Source organism: Cottoperca gobio, chromosome 11, assembly GCF_900634415.1.
Source record: "Cottoperca gobio chromosome 11, fCotGob3.1, whole genome shotgun sequence".
Taxonomy (NCBI): domain Eukaryota; kingdom Metazoa; phylum Chordata; class Actinopteri; order Perciformes; family Bovichtidae; genus Cottoperca; species Cottoperca gobio.
The window spans coordinates 19707853-19722740 of record NC_041365.1 but is presented as its reverse complement, the minus strand read 5'-3'; the positions used below and the strand labels follow the sequence as shown (position 1 = coordinate 19722740).

The 14888-nt window shown below is 42.1% G+C and overlaps 1 protein-coding gene across 2 annotated transcripts in view; it reads right to left on the bottom strand.

Annotated features, from left to right (window-relative positions):
- The window catches only part of khdrbs3 (KH domain containing, RNA binding, signal transduction associated 3), a 96207-nt gene extending 83103 nt beyond the window's left edge, over positions 1–13104 (bottom strand). Inside the window, exon 1 of one of the 2 annotated variants that reach the window (XM_029443176.1) lies at positions 12882–13104. In XM_029443176.1, coding sequence (XP_029299036.1) covers positions 12882–12954 — 73 coding nt within the window. In that variant the 5' untranslated portion in view covers positions 12955–13104. Of the gene's footprint in view, positions 1–6616; positions 7007–12881 lie in introns of those variants that run through there. The other variant, XM_029443175.1, reaches the window with a different exon arrangement.
- Positions 13105–14888: the final 1784 nt, after the last annotated feature.

The following is a 14888-nucleotide window of genomic DNA, read 5'->3' as shown; positions in this document are numbered from 1 at the left end:
GAGTGCACGTTGCATTATTTAAGCTGCCCTGGCTGCCCGCTTTAATTGGGAGTCTACTCTTGGACAGCAGACAGCTCAAGGAATGCCCTCAGCGATGTACGGATGCAGATGGAGGAGGAAAACGCACATCTTTGTGGCACTTGAAATATGAATGCAGACGTTATACCGAGGCAGCGTGTTCAACATGGGAATTTGACAGTCTCAACATTAAATCAACAAACTGAGCCCGGGGCGAGCTCGGTGCCAGGTGGAGACTGGATCCTGAGCAATATGGTGAAGGGATTGCATGGACGATGACGGAATCGCCTTGGAGATGCAAGAAAAGAGAAATGAGCCAACAGATGGAGACGAGCGAGTGCAAGTTCTTTTTAACGGGAGCTTTGAGCCAGAAACAGGTCCACAAAAAAGTGGACGGTGACATGTTACTGAATACTGCAAGTGTTGTTCAAACTCAAAACGCCTTTTCACTGTGAAACATAGACCTGTATTTAAAACAATACCTTAGTTTGAACAGTCTCTTTGAAAAGACGAGTACAACCATGAAGGAGAATCTGAACCAGGCTTTCAAAACCAACGTTCACTAAGTGGCACTTTATTCTTTTTGTTTTACAAACCATCGCCTGTTTACACATCCAGCAAACGACCAGATGCATGTAGTCCCAATCCCTCTCCTGCTCGCTCTGCTCAACTCAGACACAAATATCTGGCTCTTCCATCTAGCTGCTTTACTAGTTTGTTCACCAGCTAGTCGCTAACTGCAGGTAAAACATCATGAAAAGGGATCATGGGAGCACTTAATACACTGTTCATGTACACATATTGATCAGTGCAGCTTTAAGTACACAGCACATGTCAGGCTTTTAAATGTTTATTGAATTCAAACACTTTCCGGATACTTTCCAGGCGTTTCCAGGCTGCGTCTTTTATGTGCATCCAGGTGAAGCTGACTGCACATGGCTTTCTTCCAGCACTGTTATAATAAATGTAATTATGTCTCATTGAGAACGACTGGGTCTGTTTGTTTGCATGCAGAGCAACAAGGATGACTCATGTTAATATTCCATGTTTGACATTTTAACTGTATTAGAGACGATCATATGCTGCATGTGAGAGGGGAAAGAGCTCAATCACAGCACCATCATCTCGTTATTACTGCTGTAACAAGCGAGAACATGCATCCCCACATTAGCAGTGAGATCGATGCAGGCACGTGACTTGTTAGGTGTTGTTAGATTGTATAGCGGGGATGTGCCTGTGTTAGTCCTGGCCTACATTTCGCCTCTGGATTCCAGTGGGAGCTGCAGCAAAGCAGAGACGGAGCTCTGCAAACACCTCTCAGCCACAGCGCCGCTCCGCTCAGCAGCCAACCGCTGCTGGTCTGAATGCAAAGCGCGCTTCAGGAGCTCCCTCGTCTGCTCCTCTCACAGTTCACATGCAAGTTCACTACATCTTGCGGGTCACATCACCAGTCAGCTGCGGGCCTCTGGCAGGTGCGGTGCTGCGGCTGCGCCTCCACCTCGCTGTGTGGCTCAACACGTCGGCCAGCCGCAGATCCACAGATCGCTATCAAGCACTGTTTCCCCAACAAAACGATATCGCTGCCTTTCATCCTACGCCAAAGCTTATTTCTGTTCACTTCTGGGCATTATAACCCAGGAACTGCTCCCACTCGGGGCAAAACTCAAGCGTGGCTAAAAATACCACTCAGTCCTTTTGATGAGGTGGAAACGTATGAATTACTGATGGGGCATTATGTCTGAAATGAGGATACTTTCCCCCACCTGCTCCGTCTGTGCAGATAACGTGTGTTTCTGCTTTGTTGTTGTTGCGTTTCTTTGTGGCAGATAAGATAACTGCGGCTGTTAATTCAATGCAAACATTGTGCTGGTCCCCCGCTGTGGAATATCCAATTAAAAAGCAGCACTAGATATGGAGCGTGTGTGCAGCTCTGAGGTTACAATGTCCAAACTGGGCCAGAGGTCCTGAAACACGCTGCTGTGCATCCACAGCGAACAAAAGGAATACATCACATTTTAAACATGTTTACACAACTTCTCCCAGAGATGTTCATGACACTGGGAAATGTGATTCAAAGATTAAAGCTGTGATAATCATAATAATGGCTTTTCACATTCTGCAAGATGTGGGAGTGAAATGGAGAGGTCACATACATTAAATACAAAATGTGATATTAATCCAACAATGAGGCCAAATGTAGTTGTGTTGACGCACAGTCCAACACAACACAAGACTATTCTCTCAGTGTAGAGGGAAAGTTTAGAAGTAGCAATTCTCCTGGTTAAATAAAATTAAAATAGTTCCTTTTATGTGACTTATAACTATTTTGTATATTTTTTAATATGCTGGTATTTCACATTTGACCGACTTGGATAAAAAAAAATTCAATTTCAATTCATTTGTGGTTTGCAGTCGGAGGGCAGAAAAAACTATTTCTTAATCATTTAAGTCATTTATTGTGCCAAGGTTATTTTATACTATTTTAATTCTGCTATTTGTATAACGGTGCTTCAGACTCCTTTACATCACCACTGTGATTACTGTTCTGTAAATGCTCTTATTCCGTCCTTGTACTAAGTGTTATGTTTTTGCTATGAAGCACTTTGAGCTGTAATTCTTGTATGAAAGGTGCTATACAAATAAAGTTATTATTATTATTATTATTATTATTTATTAAATATACCTTTTCTCCGTTTTGTATAATTTTTGCACTTTGGGCTGTTTGTTAGATAAAACATGATATTCCAAGATTCCGGTCAAGGCTGAGAAATTTGTGACATTTTATGGAAATAAATCAATTTATTCAACAAAGATTTCAACTGCTTCTCACGATCCATCGTAATGAAAGAAGATCAGATAAAGCTAGTTAGTAAGTCTGTAACTTTCACATTTAAACACAACCCACGTGGACTAATCCTAAAATATGTTGTAGAATAAGTGGAATGTAAGTTCCTTTAAAAACAGCGCGGTGCACAACCGGGCGATCAAATGTGATTACCGGGAGACATTTTAATCAAGTTCTTGCCGTCGGTGAATTATATAGTTCATCATAATTAATACCACTAATATCAAGCTTCCACTGTTCCGACCACATCTACCAGTATCACGACAGGAAGTGGTGACGTAATGAAGCCCTGGGCCCGGTGTCACGTTGAAGAGAGTTGAATGTGGCGCGAGAGAGACGCTGGATGCTTTTGCTCACGTTTTTCGCTGTTTATTTTAAACCTTAATCTAATCCACAATTCTCGGATGCTTTGGACGTCTTCCACAACCAAAGCTTAGTTTGTTAATGGTAACAGGGCCAGCAGTGGGGGGGGGGGTTCCCAACATAAGAATGAAGGTAATTAAAATGTGAAATAAAGCTAAGGTTTTCTTCCAGGGTCAAACATGAGCTAAAAATACCAGATAAAGAAATCTTTTGAAATGTTACTTTCAGCCCTCGTGGCTCCGTGTGCTGTAGGGTAGCACCGCTGTAATGCAACAGATGCATCGTGCCACCTGAGTTGTTTCATACCTAGAAACCCGACATCAATATGCAGCTGGAGGTTTTTCCTTCCATGTGGGCTGCTGGTCCTGCTCGTCTCTTATTTGTGTCTTAAGATATCTCTCCAGCTCCCAGTGTCTGCTGCTGACTGCATGAGGCTTGTCACAGGGGCAGATATGCTCCTTGCTGGATAAGAGCTCTGCGAATGGCCCAAACTTATCAAAGCAGCCCGCCCAGTCCCCGAGCTTCCAGCACAATGCTCCTCTAATTTCTTCTGAATGGAAGTCTCTCCAGACCTGGAGTAATCTCATATTCGCCATTTGCACGCATTAACTCTAGTTACTCTAGCTCTGTTCTCCTGCATCCCCTGCCAATTGCATAATCAAGTCCAGAACTCATCAGCAAGATGGCAGAAGAAGTGCTCTATTAAACTGCATCGTGTTCCATCTGTTGTGTAAGAGAGAGATAACAGTATTTACAGTTTCCGGAGTTCTGGCAGACTGTTTCGGCCAAATTTTGTGCACCGCAGAGTTCTGCTTACTTCATGAAATGTCACGGATTAATTCTGCTGCTTGCGATGGAGTCTAACTGCCATCTTTGCCCCCACCAGAAATATCACACAGCAACTTTACTGGAAGTGTTATATATGGAGAAGTTGTGAAGTACAACTATTTGAATGTAAAGCACATTTACTCTAAAGTTGTTTTTTGGCTTGTCATGCCTCATATTCTAAATATTCCATCACTTTTATTCAATTTTGGGGAATGGCCAATAACTCCACAGAGCACCTGCAGTGTGGATAAAAGACTTTAAGAGATCTCAGTCAGGAAGTGGTTGGTAAGCATCTTCCAACGTGGCATCAGTGCTCCCGTCTTTCTATCAGAGGCGGGAATATGTGTTCTTACAAGAAGGAAAAAAGACTAAACCCAGATATGAGTAACAAAACCAGCTGATAAGAAAAGTGCTGTGTAAAACACGGCATTATCTTCCTCACGGACTGCAATGAATTGAACTTATTGTACATGAATGAGCTCACTGCACGATGCATTAACCTAAGTCTGTTTCAAACGAGGCTCTAATGTGCACGCTGATGCCGTCGAGGCCATTACACCCATTACTGCAACATGCACTGAATGAATAGAAGACCGCTGATTCTAGAGGTTCTTCATTTTACACATCAGGATATATATATATATATATATATATATAATATACTGTATGATGTTTGGATACAAACCTTTAATTCTCTACGGTGAAGAATGTGCCACTTGTTGTCGGTCATCTCTTTCGTGTCAGAAGTGCCCAAAAATGTTTCACCACACAACCCAATGTAGTATTAATAATTATGTCAGAGAGGAAGTTTTCTTTTGCATTTGTGATATTTGAGATAATAACTTAGGGATGAAATGATTTGATTCATTTGATTGAGTCAATTAATCGGTCAGTCAATCGGCAGAAAATCTATCAGCAACTATTTTCACAATCGATTCATGACAAGAGTTATTTGTCGAGCAAAAATGCCAAATATTTCCGAGCGCAAGCTTAACAATTGTGAGGATTTGCTTATTTTCTCTTCTTTATATTAGTGTAAACTGAACATCTTTGGGCTTTGGACCGTTGGTCGGACAAAACAAGCAACTTCATGACATCACGTTGGGCTTTAGGACGTCGTGAAGGACCAGCTGATTAGTAAATAACAAAAACAAAGTGTGTATTCCTCCCACAGGTTCACAAGATGACATAATATCCAGAAAAATCCTTAAACTAAACTCTTTTAAAATTAAACAACATTAAAATGTTGCTTTCTAAGGACCCTTGAGGTGCTGAGTTTAGGAGGCTTCAGCTGGATGAGACATGGCTCTCTGGATGCACAGCTTGTGCAGGAGCTGCATCTGGGGGTTCAATTGAATTAGTTAGAGTGCAGCAGGACTGTTTACAGACTAGTGCTCCTTGTCGGTTACCCTTAAAGCCAACAGCTGTCTGCTCGACTTTAGACAAAGCCCATGAGTGGTACTTGAAGGATGCACTTGGATGCTGTAACAGTGCACTTCCCACACGAGGAGCTCCACGGGGCTGCGTCTGAAGAAGGATTCCGACAGCTTCAAAGCAGAGGTATGTGCAACGGATTAATTAAAGCATTTGCGAGTGCGGCTGCCGCTTCATCCGTTTACAATTCCATTTCGGTCACGTCCACTTCTTCAAAGGGGGGGAAACACATGTACATCTGAATAAGAGTGTGATTATTCCACCACTTGCACCACAGCTTACACATGTCTGCATGAGATAGAAATGACTGCTGCAGCCTGCTAAGTGGCATGTCAGGTGGTTTCAGTTTCACGGATGCCTCCATCCCTCAACTGTCGGCTATAATTTGATGTTTCTGTGCAGGTATTCACTTTCCCATCAGTTTGGAGCTGCAACGATTAGTCTACTGATACATTAGTTGTTCGACAGGAGAGAAAGAAATCGCGATAATCAATTATTAATCGATTTTCAGCCTCTCCAATATGTTAAACATGTATTTGTTTGGTTTTATGAAGTGAATATCTTCAGGTTTAGGACTTTGAGAAACTGTGATGGACGTGTTTCACTCATCGATTAGTGTAGAAAATATTTGGCAGATTAATCGATAATGAAGATAATGCTCAGTTACAACATTTCTGCAGCTTTGTGCCAGATCAAAACCAGCAGCAAAAATCCTCATTTAGAAGTAAGAATCTCTTCATTCATGCTCTCATGGCCCCAAACTTGTCCAGATGAAATGGAAAGTTTGTCAACCTCTGGGTAATGAAGCAGGTGCAGTCAAACCTGACCCCTTTATTCACTGATCTCTACACCACAGAAGTCTGGTTATGGCACGTTTGCTGCAAAACAACCTGGCAAAGAAACCAACCATGCAGCTAAAAGGACCTCGCTATTTTAGTGTGACCAAACAGGAAATTGTAAGTAGACCCAGAAAGCTCGTATTTATAACTTGAAGTAGGCGGGCTGGTGGAGTCATGTTGCCTGCAGCCCAACAAACCCAAGCGTTAAACGTGAACCGTGTGGTTACAGACTCAAAGTGTTTTCACACAGCTAAACTATTTACTTCAGGATTTAACCACGGACATTTACCTTGATCCAGTAGCCGCAGGGAGTGCTGAAAAGACGGATCCAGCGTGTCCTTCTCTGCCATAAGCTCCGGCAAGTACTTCTCACGCTCCATCTTCTCGTCCGGGGCTTTTATTTTTTTTGGCTCCAAGTAAACGACTCAAATGTAATTCAAGTAAATACAATAAAAAAAATAAAAAAACTTGCTCAACATCCAAAACGGCTCCAAGTTAGGGCACCGCCAAAATATGTCTGTGAAGAAGCAAACTCGCGGGCGATAATGGCACGCGCTACAAACGCATTGCTCTGTCCTCGCGGAACACAGGAAGCGGTTAAATGTGACCGGGAGGTTTTATCCCACAGAAGTGTTGTTCAGCCAGCAGAGCTACGCATCACAGCCGGTGTGAGCTTCCCTGTCTCCTCTGGGTGGACAGGCTCTCTGAGGCTCACCCTGTTGTATCCGGTGCTGAAGTGAGGAGGCGGCAGCTATTGGTCGCCGCGCGCGACTACGCAGCCGGTGGAAGGGGCGGAGTGACACGCGGGAGCTGTCCGTGGTGCTGCGTCCGTGTCGTTACCGTGTCCGTATCATATCGTGCAGTTACCGTGAACAAGAGCGGCAATTCAGAAACACTGAGCTCGATGCAAAGTGCCTGCATCTGATACCAGCCAGCATTAAAACTAACAAAGCATGTTATATTAATAATACATGAGCAGCTCATCTCTCTGGAGCTGCACGAGACACGAAGACTTTGTACATTTAATTACATTTTATTTTTAAAGCCAGAAGCTATTTCAAACTGATACTATTCACTGAGTCCACAAACGGATTCACTGACCAATTACAGAACAGATGATATTCTTTCAAATAAAAAATATGGCTCACTTTGTGTTTTTTTTTTATTAAGAAATATGATAATGACAGTTTAATTGTCAATACGCTTACATATAAACAAAAGGTAAATAAAGATACATTATAAATATCAGCGTAAAAAGGAAATACAAATACAAGCATAGTATGTAAAATTATCTTCAACTTCTTTGAAATGCCTTCACAAACTCTGTCTTTTTGTTATTATTTTGATTGAGAGACCTCTAGTGGCAGAAATAACATATTGTGCGTTTAATTGTGCAAATTGCCAATAAAATGTGCGAGTCAAATTGCCCGAAACGCAACTTACAAACAGTGAACGTGGAGCTGTGTGGGCGCCAGGGCAGATGCATGTAAATGTATTAAATGAGAAGCATGCAGTTGACCCGTGGTCTCTCAGTACAGTAACAGGAACATCTCAGGAGGCTACATAATTTCTCTTTACTCATTTAAGCCATTGATTAGAACCACATGACTCCTACGGTTGCTTTTACTTGTTAGGACAACCTGTCAATAGTTCTCAGGAAATCCATTCACCTTCTCATAGGTCAAGCATGCGTTTCTCCCGGGCGTGTTTATGAATTCATTAAATAAGAATCTTAGACGACAAAAGAAACAGAAACAAACCTGGTGAGTCTCCAGAGTTGTAACTTACAACAGACAGTGACACTGGTGTCATTAAAATAGAGATTTGGAGTTTATCCAGACGGCAGATATCTGAATATACAGCCACAAATCCACACTATCAGACATCCTGAGCCTTTACAGTTCCTATAAACATACACAATGAATGCAAAAGTGTCTTTGTGAGGAGTTTAGGGTGTTTAACGGCTGGGGGGGAAACAGGATTTGTGTATACGCTTCATATTTGTTATAAAATGTGGAAAGAAGATAAGAATTCTGTCAATATTTGTGGAGGATGCTGAGGTAGCCTCAGGTGGGCGGCTATCTGTAGGCTGATCAGCACTGGTTATATAATTGAGATTTTTCTTTTTCCTCCATTCTATTTCAATAACTTGGAGAAAATATGACCCAGAGGCTAAAACCAAGATGGGTTTATGTATATTTATCAACGTTATATCCTCCGTGAACTTTACAATGTGCTGTTGGTTATTTTGATTTTGTGGCTTAATTTGTGCTCTGGAATAATCGCTCCGGGCATTAATGATGATTTATAAAAAAAATTTAAAGTCTAAACATAAATATAATAGTGTGCATGTAAAATAAATGATGTGCACACATTGCTTGTTGAGGACTGCAGGTTGAGAGGTTTTCAGTAATCTGGATGCCAGGGCAAAATGGAGACAGAGTGTTATTTGTAAAGCTATAAAATGCTTTCATTAATAATTGATACGTCGTAAGTGATGCACCTGGTAATATTGTAAGATTCACGGAATTGTAGCCACGCAGAAAATACATATTTATTCATATGACGTCCTTTCTTAACCATGTTTGAGATTTTTCTTTGCACAGATTCTTTCCAGACTCTTGTTTATGAGTGATTCACCGCAAAGGGAAAGGCATTATGAATCAGCTTACTTTTTAATCTCTCCCAGAGACCATTAAAAACCGGCTCAAATGCACTAATCTCCTATTCAGAAGAGCGACTTATTTATAGATATGCTTGCCATCTGTTGAGCCCTGTCTCCATAAACAAAGCCTCACATTGTCATTGATGTTTGAATCAAAGTTGCAGGCCTATCCGTCTTCCTCAAGACGTTTGTTTTCAAAGGGGATTTGCTAAGTGATTGCAATACATCAATTGCAATGAAAATAATCATGGTTTGTGGTTTTTATATAAGTCACAGCCGACCACAAGAGCAGCAGCACCGGTGTAAACAAAGCTGTGAGAAATGTTGTGTCAGGTGGGTGTAAAGGATGAAGAACAGTGGGCTATTACATTGACAAAGTATCATTCTGATCATTAGAGAATGGCTGCCCCCTCTCTCCCCCCTTAGCCTGTCCAAGCCCACTAAATATGATGTTGACTGCACCTAGAAACCACACAGGCTGTGCAACGCCCCGGGGGGGTCATACATGGTACGCACACTCATACTATTATATCTGCACACTTCTGCATTCAGAGTCCATGGGCCTCGTGCAGGAAGCGATATAAGAACACATTTCATATTATTTTTGTTTGCATCCACAATTTGTTACATTTTGTTAGTAGCCATTGATCTGTGGGACTCACAAGTGGGTTCTTGTGTTCGGCTCTTCCCTTAAATAGGAGTACGTTTTAACGACTTGTCAAGAGCACTCGTACAAAGATAAGAAAAAAACATCTTGTTCTAGTTTCTCTAACCCAATGAAAGACACGTTTTAAATGTGAGGAACATAAAGAAAACACACACACACATCGATATCATATCACATATGTTTTAGGGTAATTATAATGATTGGATGAAATGTGTCAGATAAATAAATACTCTGCATGCGTTCAGCTTCTGAACGACTTACAAGCTGCTGACACACCAAACCGACATCAAAGAACTATCGGTGATGGAGGCCAACTGTTGCGTCACCTTTGGCCAAAACGTTGCACTTTGAACGCACTGCAAAGACGACAGCCGACTAGCATGTATGGTCTGCACCTGCGTGAGAGTGAAATGACTCTCTATGCCAGCTGGTGGCAGTAGTCTGTATTCGTCATTGAAAAAGGAAAACCGGAAAATTAGGCTGTGGATATAGAAGCTGTTGTTATGATACACACATAAAAAAAGGCGCGTTTGCCGACAATTTTTACACGACTCACCACTTAGCTTCAGCCCGGATGGCCGTGTCGTTGTGAAAATATCCGAGTGTTGGAATTATCAGACGAGATGAAGATGAAACACGTTTCTCTTCTCGTGCACGGATTCGCTTAAAGTGGGATTTCTCTCGCCGACAACAAGTCGCCTTCAAGGACCGACTGGTGAGGAACACACCGTAAATCTAAGGCGACAGACGATCACAGACGACATTGACCGACGGCCGACCGTCTGCTTGGTGTGTAAGACCCATAGGATGTTTTTTATGTCCCTGTAACAGCAGTGCTCATGCTCGGGAAAATCACGTTTACTTTGTTTAGGTTCATTTAGCAAGAGAGAAAATATACGAGAGGTTTCAGAGAATGTTGCTGGATGAGGCCGAATGTTTCTCCCTCCATTAACAAGAGGCATGGATCTAATCAGGGCTGCGCTCTTCTTCCAGTGACTTGATGTAAATCCTAACTGATTTCAATAGAAACACTTGTCTTGTCAGCTTTCAATCTTCATAAAATCCCATTTCAGCGAGAGGAAGTCATGGGGGTGTTGTCACCTGAGGAGTAATTAGACCTTCATGTGTCCACAAGCCGATCGCTGTGTCACTTCGTGTCTCAGACAGAGAGCATGAATTTCAGAGCGAGGAGGCGTCACCGCTAAACAGACAAGATTACAGACGCAAATCAGGAGCATTTCTAACACCTTAAATAAGTGGAATTCTTCCAGCATCACATTTCAGTGGCGGCAGAAGGACCGCGAGGAGAGTGGCAACACTGCCTCCTTGTGACCACGTCAAATTATTAAAGAAGGAGCTCATGAGACATAAAAAGGTATTTTTGGAGGTTTTTAATATGTGACATCCTATTGGACGAGAGGCGGGTTGGATAATAAAACACTGGTGGAGCTCCAAAGTTAAAGCTTTGCTGTGAATGGTGCAGTTTGCGTGCATCTCTGTGCTATAGCTCTTGGATTGGAGGAACAGAATTGTATGAGCTCGAATAAAGGTAGAGGAAATGGTTGTTGCTGTTGTTGTTTCACTCGTGTTTAAAAACTTCAACCAACTGCATGCACACAATCTGAAAGAATGATGCCTAAAAAGTCTAATGAAGCAAAAATTGCATTTTCTCTTGTGCTTTGCAAATACTTTCAGTACTCTGGTATAAAACACACTTTCTCCCGTAGTTTCTTGTCTTCCAAAGTCATTTTAACAAAGCTCTTCTTTCAAGATATTGTTTCCCTCCTCATGCAGCCCAACAATGCTGCTTCAGTCACAAAAGGCACCTTATTGTGGCTACTAAATGGAGCGCTCCTATCCATTAAACAGCCATTCAACAGACTTATATTGCCAGCGCCAATCTATCAGGTTCATTGATCACGCATCGTCGGCTGTGAAGTACAGACTCTGGTCTCCTCTCCTGGAAGTGTTGTGCAAAAAGAAACCTAATGAGAAACTGTCAGCAGTGCACAGGTAAACAAATCAATGGCACCCAGCAGTGCTCCCAAGGTCGAGACACACACATACACACACACACACACACACACACACACACACACTCACGTACCTAACAAACCTGAGGTTGGAGCTGCAGCCAAAGCTTCCACTGTGTAAAGGGTGCTGTCAAAATCTGACTTTCAGCAGATAAACAGGGTTCAAATGGGATTACATTCCTCTAGTTGGATTATTGCTTTACCTTTAAAGGAAGAGTTTTGACATTTTTGGGAAATATGCTTTCTTGTTGAGAGTTAGATGAGAAGATTGATTCCACTCTCATGTTTGTATGTTGTATATTCCCTGTTAAAACACAGAAACAGGGGGAAACAGCTGACCTGGCTCTTTCCAGATGTAACAAACCTACCAGCATCTGGAAACGACACGAATTATCATGGTTATGTGAGGGACATGTACATGGAGGCGACCAAAATGTTAACTTTCATGAACTGAAAACACACTGTGAAAGAGTTGAAGTTGTACGACAGACACACAAACAGCACCGTAGCGACCTGTCAATCACAAGGTAGCCACGCTCTAAAACGAACGTCATGCTGTTGAAGAAGTCTTGAAACAAGCATTTGAAAGCGTGAACTCACTAAGAAAATGTTTACTGAAGGATTAAATCAAGTGTGAAGTCATTTCCTCAAAGTCTACACAAGAGGACTTCTTTTTCCTGTGGAGTCGCCCCCTGCTGGATGTGAGAGAGAATGCAGGTTTAAGACACTTTCGCATTGGCTTCACTTTTCAGACCTGTTTTTTTTAATACAGGGATTAAATAAACTAGATATGACATGTTGATCAGTGAGCTTTAGAGGAGCTGGTAGGCAGATTTTGTATCAGTTTTTGTGCTAAGCTAACCGGCTAGTGGCAGTAGTTGTAGTTGTAGTTGTTCTGGATGTGTCCAGAAAATGTGTTCTCAGTTACATACTCCACACTGCTCCGTAAAAAATGAAAATGATAACAATAAATATCAAAGCACAATCAATAACTGAGTAAATGCAATAGAATCAGAAATAACACACTGACTGACGCGCCTGATGTCACCAGATCCTTTCCTTTCTGACAACATGGAGTCAGTGGCTCAGTTTGCATATTTGTGTTGTTCTCTAATGAGCTTAATAGAGCAGCCTGAAGTAGTCTGTGATGTGTAGTAACTAAGTGCATGGTGAGAGTGCACTTACATACCAGAGAGAGGCACAAGGTCAACAGCAGTAATTATTCTGTGGGAAGCGTGTTGGTCTTCAGTGGGTGATTTCATTTCCTGTCATTAGCCACAGCGATTAAACACCAGAACAATGACACTGTGATAGCATCGGCAGCCACACACACGACCTAAGGCTGTTCTATATAGTCTCAAATATTCTCTGAGTGTCGTTCTGCATGGGTTAACCCTCCTGTTGTGTACAGGTAGTCTGAATCGTTAAGCCTTTTCTCTGCTTGCCTTAATTAGCAGATGATGATTATGGTTAGATGAAATCTCATCATGCATGCTTCTTTAGATATAAGAGATGATTTGATGCAGCTGTGAGGACCGTGAGGTGCACTAGCTGACTAGCTCACAGGTGTGTGACGTGGGTGTGTAAAGAGGTGCGCTCCATTTTGGTGGTTGTTTCCATGGTGCACATGGTGTTATTTTGACCAAATATTTACATTTACATTCACCAAGAAAAAGCTTTGAACCTACATGAGTTGATATTCTGGCAACACAACAATTTTACTCATTATTACCTTGTTTTGTTATATTTTCAGGCTTTTCATGACTCAATGATAGTGAAAGGGGGGGAGAGAGAAGGGGAACGACAGCAAATGGCCACAGGTTGGACTTGAACCAGTGGCCGCTGTGGACTCAGACTCAGCCTTTGTATATGGGCTGCCTGTGCTACCGGTTGAGCTACCAGGATGCCCTCTTTATTACCTTTTAATGTTGATATTACATTACAGGTCATTTAGCAGACGCTCTTATCCAAAGCGACTTACATTGAACTAAGTACAGGGACAGTCTCGCTGGTGCAACTCAGGGTTAAGTACCTTGCTCAGGGGTATAATGGTGGCAGCCTGGTATTGAACTCCCGACCTTCGAGGGTTTTGTTTGGAAGGCGTATCACTAGACCCTGATATGGCTACTTAGCTGGAAAGAACCTATTTACACATTGAGCAGACACAGTTAGCGTTCATGTAGAGTCTTATGTTCACTCTGCTTTTAGATCTGTTGGGCAGGAAGTATCCGACTCTTTAGCTACATGGTGCAGCTCGTTGCTAAGATTTGTTTGTTGTTTTCATTAACCTGGTTTTAAATTGTGATTATATTTGCTTATTTTCTTCTTCTAACAAACGTACCTAAACTATGTGTAAGGGTTCCTGCTGTCCGTTAAATGTTTTGTTGTTGTTTGTACTTCCTGTTTTATTTTGTTACTTTCCTGTTCTTGCTCGTTTCAGTTGTGGCTACTTCCTGCCCCCAGGTGTTCCCAATCTGTTCGTTAGTGTCTCCACCTGTGTCTTGTTACCCCGCCCACTTCCTGGTGTATATCGTCTGTGTGTGTGTTGATCCCCTCGTTGCCAGTTCGTCGTCGTACCTCCGTGTCGTAGTGTTCCAGCGGTTGTCCCGTGTTTCCTGTTTCCTGTTTCCTGTTTCCTGTTTCCTGGTTTCCTGGTTTCCCTGATCCTGCTTCCGTGACCTGACTCTGCCTTCGCCTACTCCTTTCCTGTTTTGTTTGCCTCGCTGACTGCCTTCCCAGTGTACCGACCTGTTTTTGTCGTAAAGTAAAGACTATTTTTGCCGAACACTAGATCTGTCTCTGAGTTGTGCATTTGAGTCCCTGTGTTCTGGTCGTATCGTTACACTATGATCTTTCACTAAACCTAACCAAGTCGTATTGTTGCGTGAATCTAACCGTGGACGTGTTGGATAGTGTGATAATTATCCTTGGACTTAAACATAGTGAGTTAACTGTAATTAAGAAACGTAATCTTTTTTCCACAAAATCTGGCACATTGACGTCTGTCAGGGAAAAATAAAAGATGAAATAGCTGCCAACAGAGATATTGAGCTTGAAGGTCAATTATTGACCTTGGAAATCGCAGTTTGAAGAGAACGTCTCAGCGTTTAAGTCTTGTTTTTCCACTAAATGTGCAATATATTGCCATTTCATGACAGTTCTCCATCCATCCATCGTCTACCGCTTATCCGGGATC